Below are 24,327 nucleotides of genomic sequence, written 5' to 3' on the forward strand. Positions count from 1 at the left end.
CTTGGCCCTGTCATCAAGACCCTATTTGTTTTGTTGTGCTGTCAGTCATATATCCGACAACCTCTAATGCACTGCATCCGGATTACTGTGTTTTGCAGAGACGAAGCCAGCCTGCACTTTCAACGGAGTGGAGTACCATGACGGGGACGTGTTCAGGATGGACGCCTGTCGCTTCTGCCGCTGTCAGGGCGGGGTGTCCGTGTGCTTTACGGCCCAGTGCGGCGTGCTCCACTGTGAACGCTACTACGTCCCTGACAGAGAGTGTTGTCCTGTCTGTGAAGGTTAGAAAGAGAAAATATTCCTGTTCTTCATAAACTGCTTGTCAAGAGTGTATAGCAGGCATATGTGCACCTTTCTCCAAGTGATATCAAGCTGTCTTTAGCTTTAGCCTTGTGCCTTAGGGCCTGTTTTGCATTTGCTGTTGATGCTCTGCCTGTAATTGAGGTGATTTTTGTGAATTTTAATGAATAGTGTCATCCAGGTCCAAAACTAGATTCTAAAGCAATTATGGTGTGACTAGTTTTTTTTACCTTCTCTGAAGATATTGTGCATTTTGCATTACATGATGTGGAAGATTCTGTCGATTGGATGTTAAATTTGCAGGATAAATTCTTGTGTGCTTGCGTTCTCCCAATTCAGGGAGCATCCAGGGCTAATTAGTTCAGGGAAACTGTTCATTGTTTTATTTTGGAGACAACCTGTAATAGGCTGCCAGGGAGCATGTAATTTTGATTGCTATGCTTCTCTTGTGGGTAGGTTTTGTTGTCCAATACATTACTGCTTGGAATTACCTTGATACATTTTCCACTCATGTTATATTTATCAGATTGTGGTCATGTTGAAATTAGTTTGCGAATGATTTTGCTGTTATGTAGTTAATTAAAGTGAAACTCCCTCACTCCCCTGTAGCTTTCCTCCTGAGAGTTTTACTGCCGTGAATTAAACAAATGAAATCGGCCAACTAAAGTTAGACGGCTCACAGTAAATGTAAGCCTGTATGACTCCATACGCTGACTCATAGGCAGTTTTGGCTTATGAAGGAGGTAAATCATTTTAATCAACCACTTAGAACAGTGGTTCTCAACCTTTTTGAGGCCACAACAATAGTCAAAGGCTCCATGACATTCAAGATGTATTGGATAAGAGTTTTTAAAAATATTTTTTACACACAATTTCTACATGAAGTTTTTTAGACTTTGGCATGGCTAGAAAAATGTTGTACAATTTTATTCTGAAATTCTGGCAATAATTACTCACCCTTATGTCGTTCCAAACCCAAGACCGTCGTTCATCTTCGGAACACAAATTACGTTAATAAGAATTGTTGAATATTTTTTATTTCTTTGCTCACAAAAAGCATTTTCATAGCTTGAACCACTGATGTCAAATGGACTATTTTAACAATATCCTTACTACCTTTCTGGGCCTTGAACGTACAGTTCTGTTGCTGTCTATGTAGGGTCAGAATGCTCTCGGATTTCATCAAAAATATCTTAATTTGTGTTCTGAAGATGAACGAAGGTCTTACAGGTTTGGAACGACATGAGGGTGAGTAATTAATGACAGAATTTTCATTTTAGGGTGAACTATCCCTTTAAACTGTGAAATATGTTGAATTTCGTTTACATTTATTGTAATGTTTGTTTTGTCTTATATTAAATTAAGTCGTTCTGGGCCCCCTTGTAAGTTTGCTGAGGCTGCCTAGTCGGCACCAGCCTGAGGTTGAGAACCACCAATCTGAGTACACATAAGGGAAATTTCACAGACAAAAAAGGCACACAGCTCACACAGAAGTCCATTTTATACCTAGCAGCTTTCCATTGGTCAGTGTAGTTAATTTTGTGATCGACTTTAACCCAGAGCAAAATTCCATATTGAGAAAATTCCTGCTGACATTACTAGACTTTGACCATAAAAATGCTGAAAACAATAAATGTGATTGCACTTTTATAAATAATGCTTTGCTGTTTAGGATTGATTTGTTGGCTCATTCCTAATATATGTTGTTTTCTTTTATTGTAACTCTGTTAGTGTATAACACTAACCCTGCTGAAATAATCATCTTGAGCTGTTTACTGGAAAACAGTAAAACATGGAACACAATAAAACTCCGGCAGTGTGAATGAACAAAATTGTGCAATCTCAGAACGGTACAGAAACTTTACAGAGTCTCTGTGTATAGGACATCATTATCTGGTCCAAACTTGTCCAAGCTGATCATTAAATGGTCTAAGCTGTTCATTAGCTAGTATATGCTGGTTATTAGCTAGTCCAGACTATTATTTAGTTAGTCCAAATTGGTCCCAGATGGTCATTAGCTGGTCCAAATTAGTCATTAGATGATCTAAATTGGTCATTAGCTGGTTCAAGCTGGTTATTAGCTTGTGCAAACTTGTAGACCATCCAGAACCAGCAACAAACCACCCACTAGTTGTTTGTACAAAGTTAAGGTGTTCTGCTATGTTCTAATAAAACAGCTTAAACTGACTTTTCCAGCAGGGTACATGTTGCACGATGTCAGTACTGATGTGTGGCAGCTATCATCATCTTGCCTTTCTGTTCTCTTAACTTCTTCCATATAGACCCAATCTACCCAGTGCTCAATTTAGCCGGCTGCTATGTGAATGGGCAGATCCTGGCTCACGGAGACCATTGGCGTGAGGACGACTGTACCTTCTGCCAGTGTGTGAGTGGAGAGGCCCGCTGTGTGGCAGCTGCCTGCGGCCACAGCTGTCTCAATCCTGTCACTGTGCCCGGAGAGTGCTGCCCTGTGTGTGAGGGTAAGAACAGATGCACTTTATGGATTCGGGTTGGAATTGTGTTGGGTTGAGCGTATTATTCTCAGACATAAAACACACTCTGTGGCAGCGCATGAACACAGATAATTATAGGTATGCATTGTTATGAAATGTGTCCAATCGTAATCATTCAGCAGTTTTAGTATGCATTGCAATCTCGGTGTTGCATAAACGCCACTATAGCCAGTATAAACTAACTTCTTCCATAGTCAGTTTCTGGATCAACTACTCTAATGGTGAAGCTACAGTTTAGTATTGCTGAACAAGATGCCTTGTTGATTCATTCTACACATACATGCTGTTATTTTTTGACACAAGTAGGCATTTTATAAGAATCTTTACGTAGCTATTGTGATATGATGACAGTTTGTAGTGGCCTTTGTACCCCCTTTTTTTTTCATGTTAAGTCACACTCACGTCACGTAATTACTGTAATAACCAGCTAACAACCCAAACATTCTACTCGGACCTCTGACTTATCCGTTTCTATAACAATGGCCAAATGAATCTCTGTAATTGGAGTAATCAGTAGACAAAACCACAATACAACAAGAAACAGTCACTACGCAAGTGCTTTATTAATGCATTTGTTTTTTAGCAGGATATTAGACATCAGTCATCCAAATCTGTGCTAAATACAATAAACTGTATTGTATATCTTTTATTTTCAGATTAATCTTGCATTATTAAGGCATTAAGATTAGTGAATTATAGGAATTATTAAACAGAAAGATTACAAGAATGTCTCTGCTGTTTACTGCTGAAGCCATCTCTATTTTCTGTGACGTTACAGCAGTCAAATAGGAGCTCTCAGAAAATTTTAGTTTACAACATGGTAATTACAGTTCTACAAGGACATAAATGCTTTTTACAAGGCATAGAACCTTGTAATTACGGTAATTCAGACTGGTGATAGTGACCTCAAAAATTCATTATCACAAATTAATCTTTTTTACATAGAAAAGTCTAGTAAAATGTTTTGCTTTTTCAGTAACAAAAATATATTTGAGTGGAGCTTGCACTCACTACACAATACTGCTAACATAATGCTTACAAAGCTCACTTCTACGATGTTAAAGATTTCTAGGTTGTTGCTTGGGTAATGCTAGACAGTTGCTAATGTGTTATGAGTGGCTATGAGCAGAATTGGGAAAAGTTACTTTTAAAAGTAATGCATTACAATATTGCATTACTCTATAAAAAGTTACTTATTGTGTTAATGCATTACGTTACTTTTGCAGTTCTTTTTATTACCTGGGCCTGCCTTTTTTCATTAACAATACCCCCAAAAGTTATATTTTGGCAACTGTAAAGGCCCTTTCACACCAAAAGTGAAAGCAATAAGCATCAGGCTAAAGGAAGTGCCTCCGTACCTTAACTCCCAATCAAATTTGGGATAGGAGAGCTGTCAGTAAATAAATGAGAAAACAAAGTAACTTGGGTTACTTTATTTAAAAAAGTAACTCCAAAAAAAGTTTAACACCATCCCTAATTAAACATACCTGAACCAGCTAATCAAGGTCTTTAGGTTGACTAGAAGCATCCAGGCAAGTGTGTTGGAGCTGGTTGGAGATAAACTCTTAACTTTGGCACTTCAGGAGCATGCTTGGACACCCCTACCGTAGGGTGTCCCATTCCTCATTTACGGTTTCAGAAGGGTGCTCACGGTGTGCGCTTTGGCAGATCTGAGGAGAGCTCCACATCAGAGTTCAACACGATAGTCAAAGCGGCATCACATCACAAAAGTGTGGAATCATAAAGATGGCCACAAGGGCTTAGGGTGCCATTTGGGATGGGAACTAAATATGCATTTATTTGCCTACAAAGTGTTGAAGACATCACTGTGATGTTTTTCGAACTGCTTTAATGAATCAAACCACCATCGGACTAAAATAACCTGGAATTCTCAAGACTAGTGTCTATGTGTGTGAGCAAACGCTTTCTTTCTCCATTTCCTCTCAGTATTCTCTAGCACTCAGTGTATATTTCAGTTTCAATTCCAGTCACATACAGTATGTGTGAATAATCTACTAGTCTGAGATCAATGCAGGCAGTTGCTTACCTGGATCCCCCAGCAACCCTCTACCAGCACAACCCAAACATGTTCATCGCCTCATATCTCAGGTCTATCGTGTTGTGTCTCCTTTACTGTCATGCAACACTGCACCGAAACCATTCCTGTGGATTTCCCTCCATTAGACCTTGCTCCCTACCCTCACCAACAGTAGAATATTATACCCCACCTGCCAGTGTATTTTTCATACTACTCACAGATCTGTAGCAGTTACCCCTGGGACTTCCACTCCCACTGCAGCTGGCTAGGTTTTCCCCTCAGTGTTTGTTGCGCGCGAGAGCTTCGCATCGTTTTGTATCTCATCATAAGCTTTGATTAAGCACCACGAGGTATGGACGTGCTCCTCGGTATGCAGGAATGCAGGTCGGTTCACCGGGGCATGGACTATATTTTTGTAGAGAGGGTTTCTAAAGGTTATTTCACACATGGGAAGAAGCAAGCGAGTGATAGATGAGTGGCAGGTATGTCGGATAATGAATTTCTCCCGGGATTGGCTGTGTGTAGACCGATGACATCATTCTTTAGAAAAAAGCTGGAGAATATAGATTTTCTCACGTCGCTGTTTGCCGTCTAGATTTTCAAATCACAAAAGCTACATGATGTTGTTGTTTTTTTCTCCTCCTGTTACTTGTAGTCTTGGGATCGCCGGGAATGGAAAGCTTGTTCAGAGCAATTAACAATCTTATCAGTCCATCCTAAATGCCAGACTGACAATATGTGTGGAGGAGGTTCTGAAAAATCATACTAAACAACCACAGCTTTTTTGCGGCTGTGGGGGCGAGGCTCCACCAACTGTCATGTTGGTTATGATCAATGCCGTTCCAGTGGAATTGAGTCACACCGGGGGTAATAGGATTCCTGTCTGTCTCATCTACCCTCTGCACCTTCACCCTCCTTCCAATTAAAGATCCAAGCAAATGAAGCATCTTTCTCTTGCTCTGGCTCAGTATATTGAGAGAAAATAACGCCTGGAGTGCTTCATCTCGTAGTGGTGCTTGATAATAGTGAAGGCTAGCATTACTATTACTGTGGCTGACACTCAGGGTTAGGGATGTCAACAAATGTGCTACGGCATGAGTGATGCCTCAGATTGTGTTGCATGTTGAGAAGCAGATTCTAAGCAGCATGACTTGCATGTGGTGTATGATAAATCTTTCAAAAAATCCCAAAGAATTTGCAATTTGAGTATTTCGTGATTTTAAGCTTGACTGTTCTCAACACAATCTACTTATGTTGGTCATATGATGATGATACATATAGTTTGATAATTTAAATTAATTTATATTTGCAGGATAAAATATGTCTCAAACAAGACAAGTGTTACATTCCAACTACACAGAAATTTTTGCCATTTTTAAGTTTAAATATGTATTTCAAATACAGTTTTAGCACATTTAGATTTGTATGGTTTGCATCAATTGATTTTTAAATAAATAAAAAATAATAATCAAATGAGATGACGTACCATTTGTAATTGTATTTAATTTAATGAATTCTCCAATAATTAAAACAGTGTTATTTTCATATATAAAATATATAATCATAATAATTTGTCTTATTAGTATTATTATTAATAATAATTGTAATATGTTTTGTTTATTTAAAAAAACCTATCCAATATATACTTTTATAAAATATATAGCCTATAACTTTAGAATACTTTTACCTTTGTAGTACTGTCTACCCCTATGTTATATAATCTAATATTCATATATATAATATATATTTATTTATATATTTTTATAAAAATATGTTAGCATATGTTATTTTATAAAATGGTGACAGTATATAATACCCTATCACTGTGGCATGAGTTGTGCGAGTGTGTGTCAAAGTAAAAATATATGCTGTCCATCTGAATCAGGGTGTAAAAGGTCTGATTAGTGGCCCATAAGACTTGAGGTAGTGAGCTAGTTGAGGTAGTGAGAGAGAGAGAGGACAAGAGAGCACTACATGGACAGAGAGTGACAGCAGCTTGTCTGCAGACCTGCTCAGAGCAGCAAGCTCACATTCACCTCTTTTCAATTAATCTTTCATATGCCTTTCGGCCTGTGAAGCAATTAGAGGTTTAGATGGGTCTGCCTGACCGTGGAGAGCACTCACTTCAGTACTGAGGTGAAGTGAGGGGGTAGTGCACTATGGCTTTCCATACAGAGTTCTATACACACAATACCTCCGCTGCATCACAAACTACATCTCAAATACAGTGCTCTCTCTTTTATTTGAATTCTCTCTCTCACTCTTTCTCCGGGCGGTGCAGAGGTAGATCAAAGGCTCTGTGTGTGCCTGCTCATCATCACGGACTGCAGTGAAAGGTTAAGCACAGATAGACTACATGAATGTGAAGATATTCAAACGGTTTCGAAATCCTCTCGCTGTGACGGCAAGATGACTAACCGCTTAGTGCTTCATATGAATTCATTACTCCGTATTTTGCTAGTCGACTGGTGTAGCTTTGCAGTTAAAGGGATAGTTCAACTAGAAATGAAAATTCCATCAGTTACTCACCTTCATGTCGTTGAAACTGATATGGAAATATTACTTCCATGGAGCATAACATCTCACAGAAATCTTATTTCCATGGAGCATAACTTCTCCAGAAAGAAAATAAGTTTAGCAGATTGTCTCGAAACATAAAGGCAGTCCATGGGCATATTTACACATTCTACCACAGTGCACAAAAGAAGTTATTTTGTAAAATCTCTTAGTATTTTCATGTAGTAAACAAAGTACCTGTCAAGCTCCAAAAGTGACATGAAAGTGGTCTGAAAAGAAAGTTATAAAATAGCTTTGTGTGATGACAGGCTGAAATGTAAATAATTAAACCCCACTCTTTTAATGCCGTGACACACCAAACTGACATCAAAGAACTAGCGGCAACAAAAGCTGACTGTAGTGTCACCTTATGTTGCCTCTGTCTGGGCCAAAATGTTGTGCTTGAATAATGCAAAGACAACAGCAAACTAGGCCGTAGATTCTGTGCATGTGTGAGAAAATAAATAACTCTCCATACCACTAGGTGGCAGTAGTCTGTATTAGCATTTTCACACCAGTCTCACTTCCCACAAACGTCTCATCAGCCGTTTCTCAATACCAAGTTCGCAGAGTCTGGACTTCCGTCCTTTCGAGTTTGGACTTGCCAAGTTCGACTCAGAAGAACGAACTCTCGAGGACGGGAGGACGAACTGAATTCTGGGTTATGGCCCCTATCAAGTCCGCACAAGTCACCTCTCGATGCATCCTCTGTAAAAGGGGCGGATCAAGAACACATCCGGGGATTTGAACTGGACTTGGCTAGATGTGAACTTTGAATTGGAACAGTACTTGGGCAGCGACTGATGACGTTTCACAAGTCCACAAGAACACAAGTACAGACAAGTACGCATATTGAGAAACGGCCATAATTTGCTTGCCTTTGCCACATTGATTTTTCTTCTTGTGTACTGTTTAGTAAGCTGAACAGCCAATCAGAGTGATCTCTCTCATCGATTGGCTACATTGCCGATTTAACATGCTCAACTGGACAAAAAGCTTCCTCCACAAAATAAAAATACTCCAGTAAAGTACAGAGAAGTAAAAATACATCCAGTATAGTTACTGTTCACTGCTGAAATAGTGACAACACTCAACAACAATCGGTCATTGGCCAATTGTCAACTCAATGTATAAGTCATTACTCAGACAAACCTATCACTTCAGAAGACTTGGAATATAGTTTTTGAGATGATATGGACCACTTTTATTCAACTTTTGTTGTTTTATTTACAATTGTTAGTGAGCTGTTCCTTTAAAGATCTGTAATGTTTTCCAAAAGGTTGCAGGTTTGAATCCAGCAAGGAGTCATTCATTAAGCATTACAATTGAGCCCTTGTGCAAGGCTCTAAGTTGCTTCAGGGCTACTTTCACTGTAATAAATATTGTATACTGTTGCTCTGGATAAAAGCATCAGCTCAATGTCAGCAGGGAGCAGTAGTAGCACTAAAGGGTTGATATATATTTGGGCATCCATTCTCCATGGCCACAGTGTAATCTAGGATCTTTAAATAGATGTTGCAGGTTCAACACAAGTTAAGCTTTTTTGAAAGCATCATTGGCCTCAAGTCAATAAATGAAGACTGCATTTTTAGACTTTAGAAAAAAGTTTAGTAATTCACTTGCTATGAATGTCTGTCTCACACTGTAGAATGTTAAAAGCAGAAATATGCAGCTAAAGTTTTTGTTTAGATTAGATTAGATTAGATTAGATTCAACTTTATTGTCATTTATGCAGAGTACAAGTACAGAGCTAATGAAATGCAGTAAGATGCAGTTAAAGTGCAGTTAAAATGCAGTTAAAGTGCTCTACAGATTCTTCAAAACAATGTGAGATATTTGAGCTATAAAAAGTTCTCAAAATTGTTCTTTGAATGGTGGGACTACTGTTTTATGTGAATGGATGTCTGGATGTCTAGTTACCAAGGCAATAACGGATTCCTCTCTTTTGGCTTTATGATGCAAAACTTACTGGGTTTATTGTCTTCACGTGGTCATCAAAAGAGTTGAATTGGATATAAAGCATAAACAAGGTTAATAAATAATTTTGTGACTAGTCTCATTGTAATGTGTGTAAGGTTTATGTGATGTGGCCGTATTAAAAAAAAAAAAAAAAAGTGCAATGCATACCGTATTTGCTTTTTTTTTACAAACTGAGGTTCTAATCATAGAATGCAACTAGTTTTGAACCCAGAAATTTAAGTACTAATTTAAGGATTACAGTCACTAAATATGCTCAATGTTTTTGTGTACAGAAAGATTCATATGCCATGGAGAACAACAGTTTAGTGTGGCCGTGACTATACACTATATACACTACTATGATATACACACTGCTGTTTTTGTTACCTTGGTGGTTCCTTTTATAACAAAGCCTGTCTCGAGTGTCAGCAGCCTTGTGACAGCAGTCCTGCAATCAAAAATAAAGATAGGACTGTTACTCCATTCAAGGATGAACTCTTTTTTTTTCTTGATGGGTAAAGCAGAGAAATAGCCATATGCATTCAGCAGAGCCATATGTGGCCCTATTACAAGATGGGAAATGGGGAAATAAAAGGCAGCTGTAATGATGCCTGATATCCCCCTCGATAGAGGTCTTAAATAGCCCTACCTGATGGCAAGGTCTAGAGAACTCTGCTCTCACTGTGCCTCACATTTACATGTGGCATGTTACATGCAGCCGTTTGGGAAAGTGATGGACACATTCCAGAGCCGTTTCCCATCACGCTTCGCTTTTATGCTACATTAGCATTGAAGGTCCCGTTAGAACTATGATAAGATATTCAGGTTAGAAATGTAAGAATTTTTCATCCTTTTTAGTCTGTATGTATATTAATTACCAACTGTAATCCGTTACTGATTACATTACACATTTGAGGTAATATGATCAAACTACTTTTGGATTACTTTTAAAGGGGTCATTGGATGCAAAATTCACTTTTCAAGTTGTTTGAACATAAATGTGTGTTGGAAGTGTGTGTACACATTCATCCTATAATGATAAAAATCCACCCAGTGGTTTTTTTTAAATCCCTATTTTAAAATCCCCTTTCACAAATCAGGCTGTTCTGAGGTTCCTATCAGAATGACGTAGTTCTGCACAGGCCGCTCCCACAATAGTTAATTGACAAGACCGTCTTACCTTAGACCCGCCCTGAGTGAACTGTCATCAGTCCTCCATTGCGTCGACTCTGGTGCAGAGGAAGACAAGAATGTCTCAGATTAAGCGATTGAAGTGTTTAGTTGCTGGATGTAATAATGAACATAGCAGTCGTCATTTACTCCTGACATCTGAGCCGCTGAAGACACAGAGGATTAACGTTACTTTCGTTTTGAAGTGAATGCACTGATCCCGATCTACATAAATATGTCTTATGTTTGCGCGAATCATTTGTGATACAGCTTCACATACAGAAGACGTGAGTATAACGTTTTTTTATGAATCTATGCAAGTGAAGTGAGTGAAGTGAAGTGACATTCAGCCAAGTATGGTGACCCATACTCGGAATTCGTGCTCTGCATTTAACCCATTTAACCCACACACACAGCAGTGAACACACACACACCGTGAACACACACCCGGAGCAGTGAGCAGCCATTTCTGCTGTGGCGCCCGGGGAGCAGTTGGGGGTTCGGTGCCTTGCTCAAGGGCACCTCAGTCGTGGTATTGAGGGTGGAGAGAGCGCTGGACATTCACTCCCCCCACCTACAATTCCTGCCGGCCGGGGACTCGAACCCGCAACCTTTGGATTACAAGTCCAACTCTCTAACCATTAGGCAAATCGCCTTCCCTAATGATGTACTAGTTTGCCAGTTTCGCGGCTAAAGTAAACAGTTATGTTCGTCACTCCACGGAAGAGAGGGGCAGGTCAGCAGAGCTCATTAGCATTTAAAGCAACATGGACTAAAAAAACAGCTTGCTAAAAACAGAGCTGATTTTGACATGGTAAAAAAGATGTTTTTTACACTACTATTGAGAAATTTTAACCAAAGTATGTTATAGACTTTTCATTAAGACCCTAAAGAATCATATCAACTTGTGGAAAATGGGCATCCGATGACTCGTTTATCACATTGATTTACAAATCTTGTACCAGATTGATATAAAAATACAAAGAGAAAGAAAATATATCTCATTCATTGTTATTAACAACATGAAGTGCATTAAACATTACATAAAATTTTACGTAAAGGTTTCCCAAACTGGGTTTCGTAAAGGAACTGCAGGAGGTTTGTGAGTTTAATTAAAAGCTAGTAATTACTTAAATCATAAAAAAATGTCTAATTAATAATAAATCATTTTAAAATAACATCAATCAATTAGAACACTTACAAAAAATGAAATATTTTATTAGTTTACTTCCATGTCATGTGTAGGTTATTTTAGAAAGGAACATGATGAAAAATAAGAATTAGGGAGAATCAGTAAATTATTAATCATTTATTGCTCTTATGTGAATAATATGTAATCATGTTATCAAATAATAATAATGTAATAAAATAGTAACTGTAGTCTGATTACGAGTATTTTAAAATGTAATTTAATCTAATTACAAGTACTTAATTTTTGGAATCTGATTACGTAATATATATTTATTATTATTATTATTTACGAGTGATTGCTTAAAAACATTTATTGGCACTGGCTTTACTGACTTAATTCTCAAATCATAAATATCATTCAAATCTTTTCAATGTTTGTATTGTTAGTTCATATAATATTTAATCACTTTTTCAGAATCTACAAAGTCTAGTTAGTGTGTATTTATATTATGTTATCAATTATCAGACCAGAAGTGACTGCTGTGTAATATTGAATATATTGTACGTATTCAATATACCAGCAGCACAAGTGCTGGTGTGTTTGTCCTTCTTTGTGAACAGATGCGTCCACTCCAGTGGTGTTTTGGCACGGAAACCATGCCACCACTGCTGGTGTGAGTCCATGTCCCGTCTCAGTCCTGCAACTGTCCTCTGGGCCCTGTTGGACACAGCCCTGACTCTATCCCCCGGTCCCAGGACAGCTTAATTTAGCTCATTTGCCAGCTGCCCTGCACTCTGTGCATATTTATTTCCTAATTATTATTTGTTAGAAGACCTCATTTCCTCAAGGTGACACCCTCTCCCTGTCAGAGGCAAGTTATTGTACCAGACGCAGCGTGTGTAATTAAGCAAATGAAAGCTGTCAGGGTTGGGTTAAACCCTCAAAGATCGCACATCACGTTTTGAAGCGAAACCCACAGCCATTAGCGTTTTGCACAAAAATGATTCCATATTTAAATATGTGCCATAATTCTCACATACAATGCACTTGTTTATTTCTAAAAGTCTTCGAATATGAGCCTGCTCTGTTCGTTGCTGGGCCACATAGGAAGAAACAAAATGAGGCACCAATGTTGACATGGCTTCAAATGTTACAGTAGTGTTCATTGAAACACTTTAATGAATAGGGGACAAAATGTTCTGGGGTTTTTTTTTTGTTTTTTTCCCCCTCAGGTTTATATTTATCATGGAGAGCTCGTTTTTTATTTAATAACCATATGTCTTTACATTTGAGACAAGTTGGGGAGAGAGAAGTAGCACACGTCTCACAATTTGCTGCCTTTATATGATCTTGTAAAATAAAAAAAAACATAAGCTTTTGTGAATCATAGATTCACACATCATACAATCATACATTTTATTACCCAGTGTTTGCTAGAGAATGAGTTTTTACAGCAACAAAAAGCCTCAAATGGTTCAAACTAGTGCTGTCAAACGATTAATCGTGATTAATCACGTCCAAAATAAAAGTTTTTGTTTACATAATATATGTATGTGCACTGTGCATATTTATTATGTATATGTAAATACACACACATACAGTATATATTTTGTAACAAAAACTTTTATTTTGGATGTGATTAATCGCGATTAATCGTTTGACAGCACTAGGTTGAACCCTTCATAACTGGCTGAAACTGCACTTATTACTTAATTTATTACTACTTATTTATTACTTACTTAATATTTTATATTTTTTGTACATTACTGTTTCAATTTTAGGAGTCAAGTTAAAAAAATATATGAAAGTAATTTTTTTTATATAATTAATAAATATATTTTTTTTTTAAGAAGTCACCAAGGCTTCATTTATTTGATAACGGGTAATATTTAATTATTTTTCATACAAAGAAACCTGCAACCGTGTATCATTCAACTACACAGTACCATGCAAACAAACAGTCAGCCAGTTATGAAACTGATTTCAGTTTGCTTTATTTTTATTCAACATCTGAAAATGATTTGATGACTTGAATTCAGTGAGTATTCAATAAAGGATTTGTCAGACTGTTTCAATGCAGCTTGTGTAACGTATGTGTTTGTGAGTATTTTGTGTGATTAAAAAAACAAGCAATCAAAATCAATTCCGTTTTGGTTGTAGCCAGTGAATATGTAGTAGAACGATTTATTTTGCAGTACATTGCTTTTATCTCTTGACTTTATATGATTTTATTTCTTTATTTTGTTTACGCTTCCTTTTTCCATACAATAAAAGCCGCATTCAAGCTCTCCAACCAAATTCAGGCTGTGACAAATGTATTTACATTCAGTCCGAGAAGCGTGTACTAAACTGAACTGAACAACTAGTTATTAATGCAATGAAGGCACTCTCTTTTGGCCACTGACAGCTCACGTGTCTCTCTCTTCTCCTTGTGCAGTGCAAGCCAATCAAAAGAGGTACGTGTCTTGACTCATTTGCAAATTCTGACACAAGTCTGTCTCTCTCCGCCGCAGTGTCTCCCAGCAGCCTAGCGGTCTAGGGTCAGCCCACCAGGGACAGCATGCTGTTTAAAAGAGCAGCTTAATGAGCATAAACAAAACACAGTGGGTCTGCTGCACTAATAATTGCGTACAAGTAGCGCACGCACATACATTCGTTCTCATCCACGTTTTAATGTTAATGGTTCACGATTATTCTCTTTACGAGGAAGCGAGCGCCTGCAGTTACTAATAGCATACATCCGTATAGTTCGCTTTGAGAACACACACTGCAAGATCTGACTGTGAATTTTCATTTTTTGTGTGAATTGTCACTTTAAGAAGGATCATCTGCTGTTGGTCGAGAGAAATTGAAAAGCATGCTCTGTTTGATATGTACTTCATCATGAAATTGATTCCCTACTGCGTTCAGAGCTAAATGTGGGGGGGGGGACTAAAAAAGAACCGAGAAGGGAAGCTGATATGAGCTGTTTGACAGGCACAAACCAATCAATTCAATCAGTAATTTCAGCATGTACTACAAGCATTCAGGTTTTTGCAGGAGTGGCAAATTGTAGATTCTGGTCGCGCTGTGAAAAAGTCAATTTCCTGTGATGATGGTTCGTTTTTTTTGGACTGCTGCCATCAACTGTATTTGTAGTCATGAAGGTTTTTATCCATATCAGACGTTGACAACAAACTTGTCAGAGGTGTCAAACCTAAATGGTTTCATTCAAACCGTTTTCATCCATTTGAGATTTTTTATTAGACTGAGATGTCATTGCGATCGAATGGAGGTAATAAAATTAGTTGTTTTTCTCATTTATTTAAGGATAGTTGACCCAAAATTCAGTTTTATTCAGTGAAATTATCAAAAATGAGTTTTGGTAATTGAAATAAAGCTAAAATAGAATAAAGGATAAACATTAGATAAAAAAAAATAAGCAAAAATTTGTGAGTTTGGTAACTAACTTAAGTTAAATAAGTTGAAGTGCTAAAATTACTAAAACTACTAAAAAAATGCATTAAAGCTAAATAGAAATATTGAAAATAAGCTAAAAATTTCAAACCACATAACAAACTTATCAAAAATACAAAAAAAACTTCAAATATAAAAATAAAAGCTAATTTAAAATATAAAAAATATATTATTATAGTATATAAATAATGCTAAAATAACACTGATTATATTACAGTCAGGTCCATAAATATTGGGACATCGACACAATTCTAAAATTTTTGGCTCTATACACCACCACAATGGATTTCAAATGAAACGAACAAGATGTGCTTTAACTGCAGACTGTCAGCTTTAATTTGAGGGTATTTACATCCAAATCAGGTGAACGGTGTAGGAATTACAACAGTTTTCATATGTGTCTCCCACTTGTTAAGGGACCAAAAGTAATAATAATCATAAATCAAACTTTCACTTTTTAATACTTGTTGCAAATCCTTTGCAGTCAATTACAGCCTGAAGTCTGGAACGCATAGACATCACCAGACGCTGGGTTTCATCCCTGGTGATGCTCTGCCAGGCCTCTACTGCAACCGTCTTCAGTTCCTGCTTGTTCTTGGGGCATTTTCCCTTCAGTTTTGTCTTCAGCAAGTGAAATGCATGCTCAATCGGATTCAGGTCAGGTGATTGACTTGGCCATTGCATAACAGTCCACTTCTTTCCCTTCAAAAACTCTTTGGTTGATTTTGCAGTATGCTTTGGGTCATTGTCCATCTGCACTGTGAAGCGCCGCCCAGTGAGTTCTGAAGCATTTGGCTGGATATGAGCAGATAATATTGCCCGAAACACTTCAGAATTCATCCTGCTGCTTTTGTCAGCAGTCACATCATCAATAAATACAAGAGAACCAGTTCCACTGGCAGCCATACATGCCCACGCCATGACACTACCACCACCATGCTTCACTGATGAGGTGGTATGCTTAGGATCATGAGCAGTTCCTTTCCTTCTCCATACTCTTCTCTTCCCAACACTCTGGTACAAGTTGATCTTGGTCTCATCTGTCCATAGGATGTTGTTCCAGAACTGTGAAGGCTTTTTTAGATGTCGTTTGGCAAACTCTAATCTGGCCTTCCTGTTTTTGAGGCTCACCAATGGTTTACATCTTGTGGTGAACCCTCTGTATTCACTCTGGTGAAGTCTTCTCTTGATTGTTGACTTTGACACACATACACCTACCTCCTGGAGAGTGTTCTTGATCTGGCCAACTGTTGTGAAGGGTGTTTTCTTCACCAGGGAAAGAATTCTTCGGTCATCCACCACAGTTGTTTTCCGTGGTCTTCCGGGTCTTTTGGTGTTGTTGAGTTCACCAGTGCGTTCCTTCTTTTTAAGAATGTTCCAAACAGTTGTTTTGGCCACGCCTAATGTTTTTGCTATCTCTCTGATGGGTTTGTTTTGTTTTTTCAGCCTAATGATGGCTTGCTTCACTGATAGTGACAGCTCTTTGGATCTCATCTTGACAGTTGACAGCAACAGATTCCAAATGCAAATAGCACACTTGAAATGAACTCTGGACCTTTTATCTGCTCATTGTAATTGGGATAATGAGGGAATAACACACACCTGGCCATGGAACAGCTGAGAAGCCAATTGTCCCATTACTTTTGGTCCCTTAACAAGTGGGAGGCACATATGCAAACTGTTGTAATTCCTACACCGTTCACCTGATATGGATGTAAATACTCTCAAATTAAAGCTGACAGTCTGCAGTTAAAGCACATCTTGTTCGTTTCATTTGAAATCCATTGTGGTGGTGTATAGAGCCAAAAATGTTAGAATTGTGTCGATGTCCCAATATTTATGGACCTGACTGTATATTGAAAAGGGGGACCAGGATATTCTTCAAAATTCTCATCAAAATAAAAATGAAGACTTAAAATATAAAGATAAAAGCTAATTTTAAATATTTTTAAATATTATAAAAATATATAAATTATACTAAAATAGCACTGGTTATATTATATTGAAAAAAGTGGCCAAGATATTCTTAAAAAATTCTCATCAAAATAAAAAATGAAAACTTAAAATATAAAAATAAAAGCTTGTTTAAAATATTACAAATGTTATAATAATATGTAAATAATGCTAAAATAACTCAGGTTATATTATAATGAACAGAGTGACCAGAATATTCTTTAAAAATTCTCGTCATAATAAAAATAAAATTTTAAATATAATAAAATCTCATTTAAAAGATTATAATAATATATAAATAATACAAAAATATCTGGTTATATTATATTGAAAAGAGTGATCAGGATATTCTTCAAAAATTCTTATAAAAATAAAAACAAAAGCTTAAAATATAAAAATAAAAGCTACCTTAAAATAATATAAATATTATAATAATATATAAATAATGCTAAAATAACACTGGTTATATTATATTGAAAAGAGTTGCCTGGATATTCTTCAAAAATGCTCAACATAAGGATGAGTGAGTCATGGCAGTATTTTTGTTTTTGTGAGAACTGTCTTTTTAACTGAAACTAAAAGAAAGTCTGTGTAAAATTGTTTGCCTCTTATGACTCATAAGTGTAGTCCCGCTTGATCCCATATTCTTTCTCTGTCTGTTTAACTATCTGACTTAGTCAAGAGTGACTCACATCCTCTGGGGGAATTTTGTTTTGTTTTCCAGAACCCACCTACATCACGATGGCGCCCCCTGCCTGCGGCTCTTTGGACAACTGCACACTGGGGGACAAGAGCTGCCCGTTCGGCTTCCGGCTGGACTCTAGCGGCTGCAGGACGTGCAGCTGCAAGACACGTAAGTGAGCTGAGACGTCACTGGAGAAGTGCTTCATCTTCCTCAGCCCATACAGACGCTGTCTGGCGGTCTTTAGCACTCTTCTCTCCAGACACTGACTAGCTTTAGCAGAGATGTTTATGAGGATAAACACTGAAGGGCAGATGGATTAAGGGATTGTTTTTATGCTAAGAAAGGCTGACTGCATCCAAGTCTAACAAATGTCAAAGAAAAAGATAATAATGCTGATTTGAATGATTTAGGGTGGGACCACAAGCCTGGTTGTGGATTATAAATAATACTATTTTAAGATATACACCACTTGGCAAACTTTTGGACACAATACGCGTAAATCTGAATGCAAATATATGCTTAAATTTATGTGTTTTGCAGGCAAACATAAATTGTGTCTATGAATTTCTTCACAAAATAAATTTTTAATTATTTATGTTTACAGTAAATATAATATAATATAAATATACAAATATATTTTGTATAAGAAAATATATTTGTAAAAGAAAAAGGCACAATATACTGCATTAATATGGAGGAATTGTTTTTACCTGTATTTTGAATTTTGCATCTCAGTACATTGGTAAAGGAAATGTCTGTAAAATTACGGGATAATATCCTAGCAGAAAATCACCAGTACATTTTCTGTTGTTGTTGTTTTTTTATAATATAATGTTGGTTGTTTCTCAAACTACAAAAAATAAAATAAAATAATAGATAAGTTGAAGATAGTGAAGGAAAATCAGAAAAACTTTCAATTTAATCCATTGAATTAAAAGCGTCAAACAATCTAAAATTTAACTGAATTAAATTAAATATGAAAATGAATCAATAATAATGGATCACTTGAAGAAAATGAAGGAAATACAGCATTATATTTTTCTATTCTATTGTAATTTATTTATGTATTAGCATATGTTGCATTTCTCTTGTTTTTGTGTTGATCTTAAAGCATGTATGTTAGGGTAATTAATGTCTAAAGCTGTAGTTAATTAGTCTCTTCTGTTTTCTTCTAACCTTCAGGAGATGATTTGTGCGGTAGTCTAATTGCCAGCTGCACTCTGAAATGCCCTTTTGGCTTCCAGACTGACATTCACGGCTGTGATGTTTGCCAGTGTCGTCCACGTCACAAGAAGTGCAAAGCTGTGGCCTGTGCCAAGGACTGCCCCTTCGGCTACATGTAAGAAAACAATTATCTGATTCACAGAGTTGACAATAACAAGAAGTGCAGTTTCTAATATACGTTCATTGTTAGTGGAACAGCATGTGATTAAATCTCTGATGACTTTATGAAAAACCATAAAGCTCTTCCTGACATTGTTTCCTTGAGCCAGGTTGGTCCGGAGGGATAGTCACAGTAGTTTCAATTTTGGATAAAAGGCCATTTGGATAAAAGTTCAACTACGTGTTCGTTTTATAACTTTAAGGATTAGAATAAGAATGTCTTGCTTCTTCCCAAGTCTCCCCTGACTTAAGTAATAATATGGTTCCAAACCATTTTTATCCTTCATTTTCTGTCATAGTCACCCCAATGATTTTCTAAACTATCAGGAAAGGCAGCAGTCATTAGTTGTCACAAACTAAAGCGAATCCCACACTGTTCCTAACATGGTCTAGAGAAATTGTGAATGACAAAATGATCCCCTGCGCTCTGCTCTGCTTGTTTGTGCCCGACTGCAAGTTTAGAGCTGACAGCTAATTAGGGCCGGCTCAGATCAGCGCCTCTGATTGCGCCGTGTAAAGGATGAGCTGCGATAGCGAAGCTGAACGCCTAATCTACACAACACCATGTCTCAACGCAACTACGAATAAACACTGCTGCTCCACATCTGCAAAAAAAACTGCTCCAATTATGCAGGCAGATCGCCCAGCCAATTTGTACAAACTTTTGTGGAGCTTTGCAGTCGGCAGGTTAAAGAGACATCTTGTGACGAATAGAGATGAGAAAGAGAAGAAAATACACACAACTACTTTCAGTGACTGATGCCTAATTGTCAGGGGATTGTTTTTTCCCACTTTTTGTTCATGCGAACAAGGAGGAACAGGATTTGGAACTTGAATCTGTTAAAAAACCCATATCAGCACTAACAGTCAATGAGGTGTCAGAGCATGTGCACTAAATACTAGGTTGTGGCTTCAATGATTGTCATTTTGTCTGTAAAGATGCATCACACTATGGTGATTAGTAGCTAGTATTGTTAAACACACTCAAGGTCCAACACATATTTCCACCAAGAAGTATTTTTTCTAGCGCACTGAAAACAAAATGCTCAACAACATGAAACCATCACATCTGATTATACTACATATGATGTTTAACATGGGCAACATTTAAAGGGGACCTAACACACAGTTTCACCCAATCTCATGTTAATCTTGAGTACCTATAGAGTAGTACTGCATCCTTCATATCTCCACAAAGTCTTTAGTTTTATCATATTAATAAAAGAAAGTTACAGCTTTACGATTCTCTCCGGAAAAAGCCGAGCTCCTGGAGACGTGCCGTGTGGGTGGAGCTAAAGAGTGACGAGTACTTGCACCAATCGCCAACAAAACAGACATTTGACTTACCGTTTCACTTACCGTCTTCAGTTCTGAATCATGACCGTGATTTTTATAGCTGGACTGCTCCATCTTTCAGTATTAAACGATGTGGAAATCCAGCGTCAAACTGGGCCTTGTTTATAAAATGTTCGTCAACAAACACACTTGAGAAACTCCATCGCTTCCCCGAAAAAACAAACCGTATCCTCTGTTCACGTAACGGTGGGTTCTTTTGGAAAGCTGAACAAGGTTATCTTTCCCTCTCAACCAAAAACACAATTCTTTAGAGACATTCTTCTGAGCGAGTCCTATGCAGTGCTGCCAAATGAAACACGTTGATGAGTGCGCTCTCGCTCTGGTCAATGCGTGCACTGGCGTGTTCTTCCGGGAGAAATGCCCATATAAGGAGTTCCACCGTCGTTTACGTCAGCAAAACCACGATCGAAAAAAACTCTCCGAAACTTGTCCGAACCCGGAAGTGAGATTTTTGGTACAGAAATACTCTGTTATACGTCCAAATTGTTTTTTGAAACTTTGTCCATGCTTAGCATGAGAATCAAACTCTTTAACAGTGTAATCAACTCTGAATGCATGAAACAGCATTGTACCCCCCCTATAACTCTCGATTTCTTGTCAAAGTCTTTATGAAGATAATGCTGCATTCCAGGCAGGTTTTTGAACCCGTAAGTCACGATTTCAAACCACGACTCACAACTTTGTAGTGTTCCAGGCTAGTCATGCCAAACTGCCTGAGCGCAAGGAATTGTGGTAGCTAGATGTAAACAAACCAGCATGGCGGACAGTACGGGGCTTATGCTCATTTACAATAATTTCTTTAGCCAAAGGTGCTTCCTTGCTTATTTGAGGGAAACGGAGGAGAAAAAACGGTGCATAAGGCAAGAGAAGCTGTTATACCTTTTATTTAACGTTATTTGTATATTTGGAAATGCATCCATAGGGGCTGCCATTGTTGTTTCGCAGGCTGTGTGACGTCAGAGCTCGGAACTGGGAGTACATCGATCTAGTACAAGTTCACAGGTGGGAAGTCACGGGTTTGACTGCTGTTCCAGTGCACTTTCACGGGTAGAAGGTTGGAAAAACACGGGTTACAGGTTGCCTGGAACGCAGCATAAGTATCAAAACAATGTCCTTCCTTATTGCACCACATCAGCAATACAGTTGAGAATAACTTAAAGAGGTTGCCAATGTTTACTAAACTGTGGACTAGTTTTGACTCTTGCTGATGTCCGTTTGGACTCCTTGATGCCAAATGCGAGACAAGTGAAGAAGAAAAAACGATCAGATTTGGCACTATATTCAAGCCAGACATAAATTGTTGGAAATTAAATTACTGGTTGATATAGCCAGATCTCAATAAAATTTACACACCTTTTTGGTCCTTGAACTGGATCTTGCTCAGGACGCATACTCTCTGTGGAGGCTTTGCCAGGCACAGTTCCAGAATTAAATCATGAGTGTGCTCTTGCATATATTTTAGTCCCGTCCATTGCTATGGGTATCACTGTGTCAATCACTATTTCGAGAGTGAATCCAGCATAAATATGCAGATGTCATGCCCGAAACTTTGCAGCATGTATGCGTCCGAAAAACAAAAGTTTCATACAAATTCTGAATGTTTTATAGCCTAGAAATCGGGTAAGGAGTGCTCCCTTTAGGGCGCCCCCCATGATCTCACAAAGTTCTGTTATCTGTGAATCCAGTGTTGCCAAGTCTGCAGTTTACCTGCGGAATTGTGCTAATTTAACACCGTTGCTGTGGGTTGTTTTTCATGTCCAGAGGTTGAAGTAGCCCAGTAACATGATATTTAGCCCCTGAACCCCCCTCAAAACGCAATTGGGCTATTTTTAAGGCTAGGTTTGTGTAGCAGTTGGGTGCATTTGTAGCGAAAATCTGGCAACCCTGAATTAATCTCTTTACCCTGCACAATGAAACTTGGTAGCACTTTACTTTACGGTGCCCTTGTTACATGTATTTACTATTATAATAACAATAAATTATGCATAATTGCATGCAAGTAAACCTAAGCCAAACCCTAATCCTAACTCTAACCATATAGTAAGTACATGTAGTTAATTAATTACTCATTACTTAAATGTCTAATCATATTGTAACAAGGACACCTTCAAATAAAGTGTAACCTGAAACTTTTATTTACATTGCATCTGCACTTTGTTTGTTATGAGATGATTGACAAGTGCACCGAACTGCACTGAACAAAAACTCCAGCTTTTTCAGCATTGAGTGAATTCTGACCAGCTAACATGTTTCTGTTTGGCCATTGTGTTCAGGAAATCAACAGATATGTCTGTGATTGACTACATTGCTCAACACTGCAAAAACACAATTGTAAGTTTTGATGCTCTCCAGAGCGCAACCACAAAAATACACAGGATATTTTTCCAGATTTTCAACTGAGGGTGCTTTTGATTGAGGGTATTGATCACCCTCTAACACCCCCATAGAACTGGGCCTAGGCATGGCTAAATGCTCCAAATTGCAGCGGGGCTGGCATCGATGATTCCATGGCTACCTGCTTCCTCTATACTGTCTCGTGAAATAACCCCCGAAATGCTAAAAGGATAAAAAAAAAAAAGTGTACTGTTCCTTTAAAATATAATAAAGATTGTTATGACAAGTGCAGAGAATGAGGCAGCAGCTTGGCTGGTCTTGCTCTATAGTCTCCTATCTGAGGCTCATTCCCTCAGGTGTGGTTGAATAAAGAAGAGTCTTTATTTATCCGAGTTCGGCCCCTGGCCCATCGTTGTCTCTTCCCACCTCAATTCTGCCGTCATGAATGAGCACACAAGTGCAAATGCTTGCATCTCAGATTCTAATTATAGATATCTATTTATGCCCCCTCAAAGTTATGGCCGAGGATCAAGCTCGCGGCCTGAATAATGCATGCAGCTTAGCGCAGACTTCCTCCTCTTGCACAAAGAATATTGATATTCCCCACTGCTGACATCATACCTAATAGCTTCTTATCACCAAACCATATACGCACTGCACATGGCTGCTTCTAAGCCCTATTATTCATCCGATAAGAGTGGATAGGGGGATGAAGGATGGGAAGAAGCTTGTATGTGTGTGTGTGTGTATATGAGATGGGCAGTTGGGGTTCAGGCCAGTGTGCCCTGGATGATTGTTCTCCAAGGAAGGTGCCTTGAACATCAGGGAGCATTTTGATTGGTTGTTTTGGTTAGTCGTCTTTAATGTGCCATCTGCTGACAGGACTCCAAGTAAGGTCAATAAAGACTCTCTCTTTCTTTCCTCTCTCTCGCCTTCTTGCTCTGTTCCAATGTTAACGGATGACATTGGACCGTGTCTTTGGCACCTGGTGTATAATGCCAAGCTTTGATGTGCCAATGACAAAGTGTGCTAAGAGTGTGCACTGACTCTTTATGAAGTCCATATGTCTTGAAGAGTTATTTTACAGGTGCTCTCTGTCTTTTTTTATTTAATTTTTTTGTATATGTTGTGCTGACCAACTTATACTGACACCTAGTGGCATGGATCCAGCAATCCATAAATAAAAATGTGGTAAAATAGAAGGTGTGAGCAGTGAAATAGGAAATATGTACGGCCGCCTTTTTCAAAGTTAACATATTTTGATTTGAGTTTTGATTTGACAACAGTCAAAAACAATCCATCTAACGCACATTTAGCTACATTAAAACATTTTTTAAAAGGATTGCAGTGGAATGAAAAAACTCATTCTGTCTGAACGGTCCCTATATGGTATGTAACATAATAAGTATGTTATAACATAATAAGTATGTTACTGCTGCATCTAAGAGATGTCATAACAATTTGCTAAGAATTTAGCATGGTAATATACAGT

General features: G+C 37.9%; 1 protein-coding gene across 1 annotated transcript in view; it reads left to right on the plus strand.

Annotated features, from left to right (window-relative positions):
* Positions 1–24,327, plus strand: part of LOC306850830 (cysteine-rich motor neuron 1 protein) — a 115,169-nt gene that overhangs the window by 77,128 nt on the left and 13,714 nt on the right. Inside the window, exons 6-9 of the mRNA XM_079386746.1 lie at positions 99–281; positions 2,583–2,780; positions 17,802–17,930; positions 18,945–19,101. Coding sequence (XP_079242872.1) covers positions 99–281; positions 2,583–2,780; positions 17,802–17,930; positions 18,945–19,101 — 667 coding nt within the window. The remainder of the gene's footprint in view (positions 1–98; positions 282–2,582; positions 2,781–17,801; positions 17,931–18,944; positions 19,102–24,327) is intronic.

This window comes from Barbus barbus, assembly GCF_936440315.1.
Source record: "Barbus barbus genome assembly, chromosome: 30".
Taxonomy (NCBI): domain Eukaryota; kingdom Metazoa; phylum Chordata; class Actinopteri; order Cypriniformes; family Cyprinidae; genus Barbus; species Barbus barbus.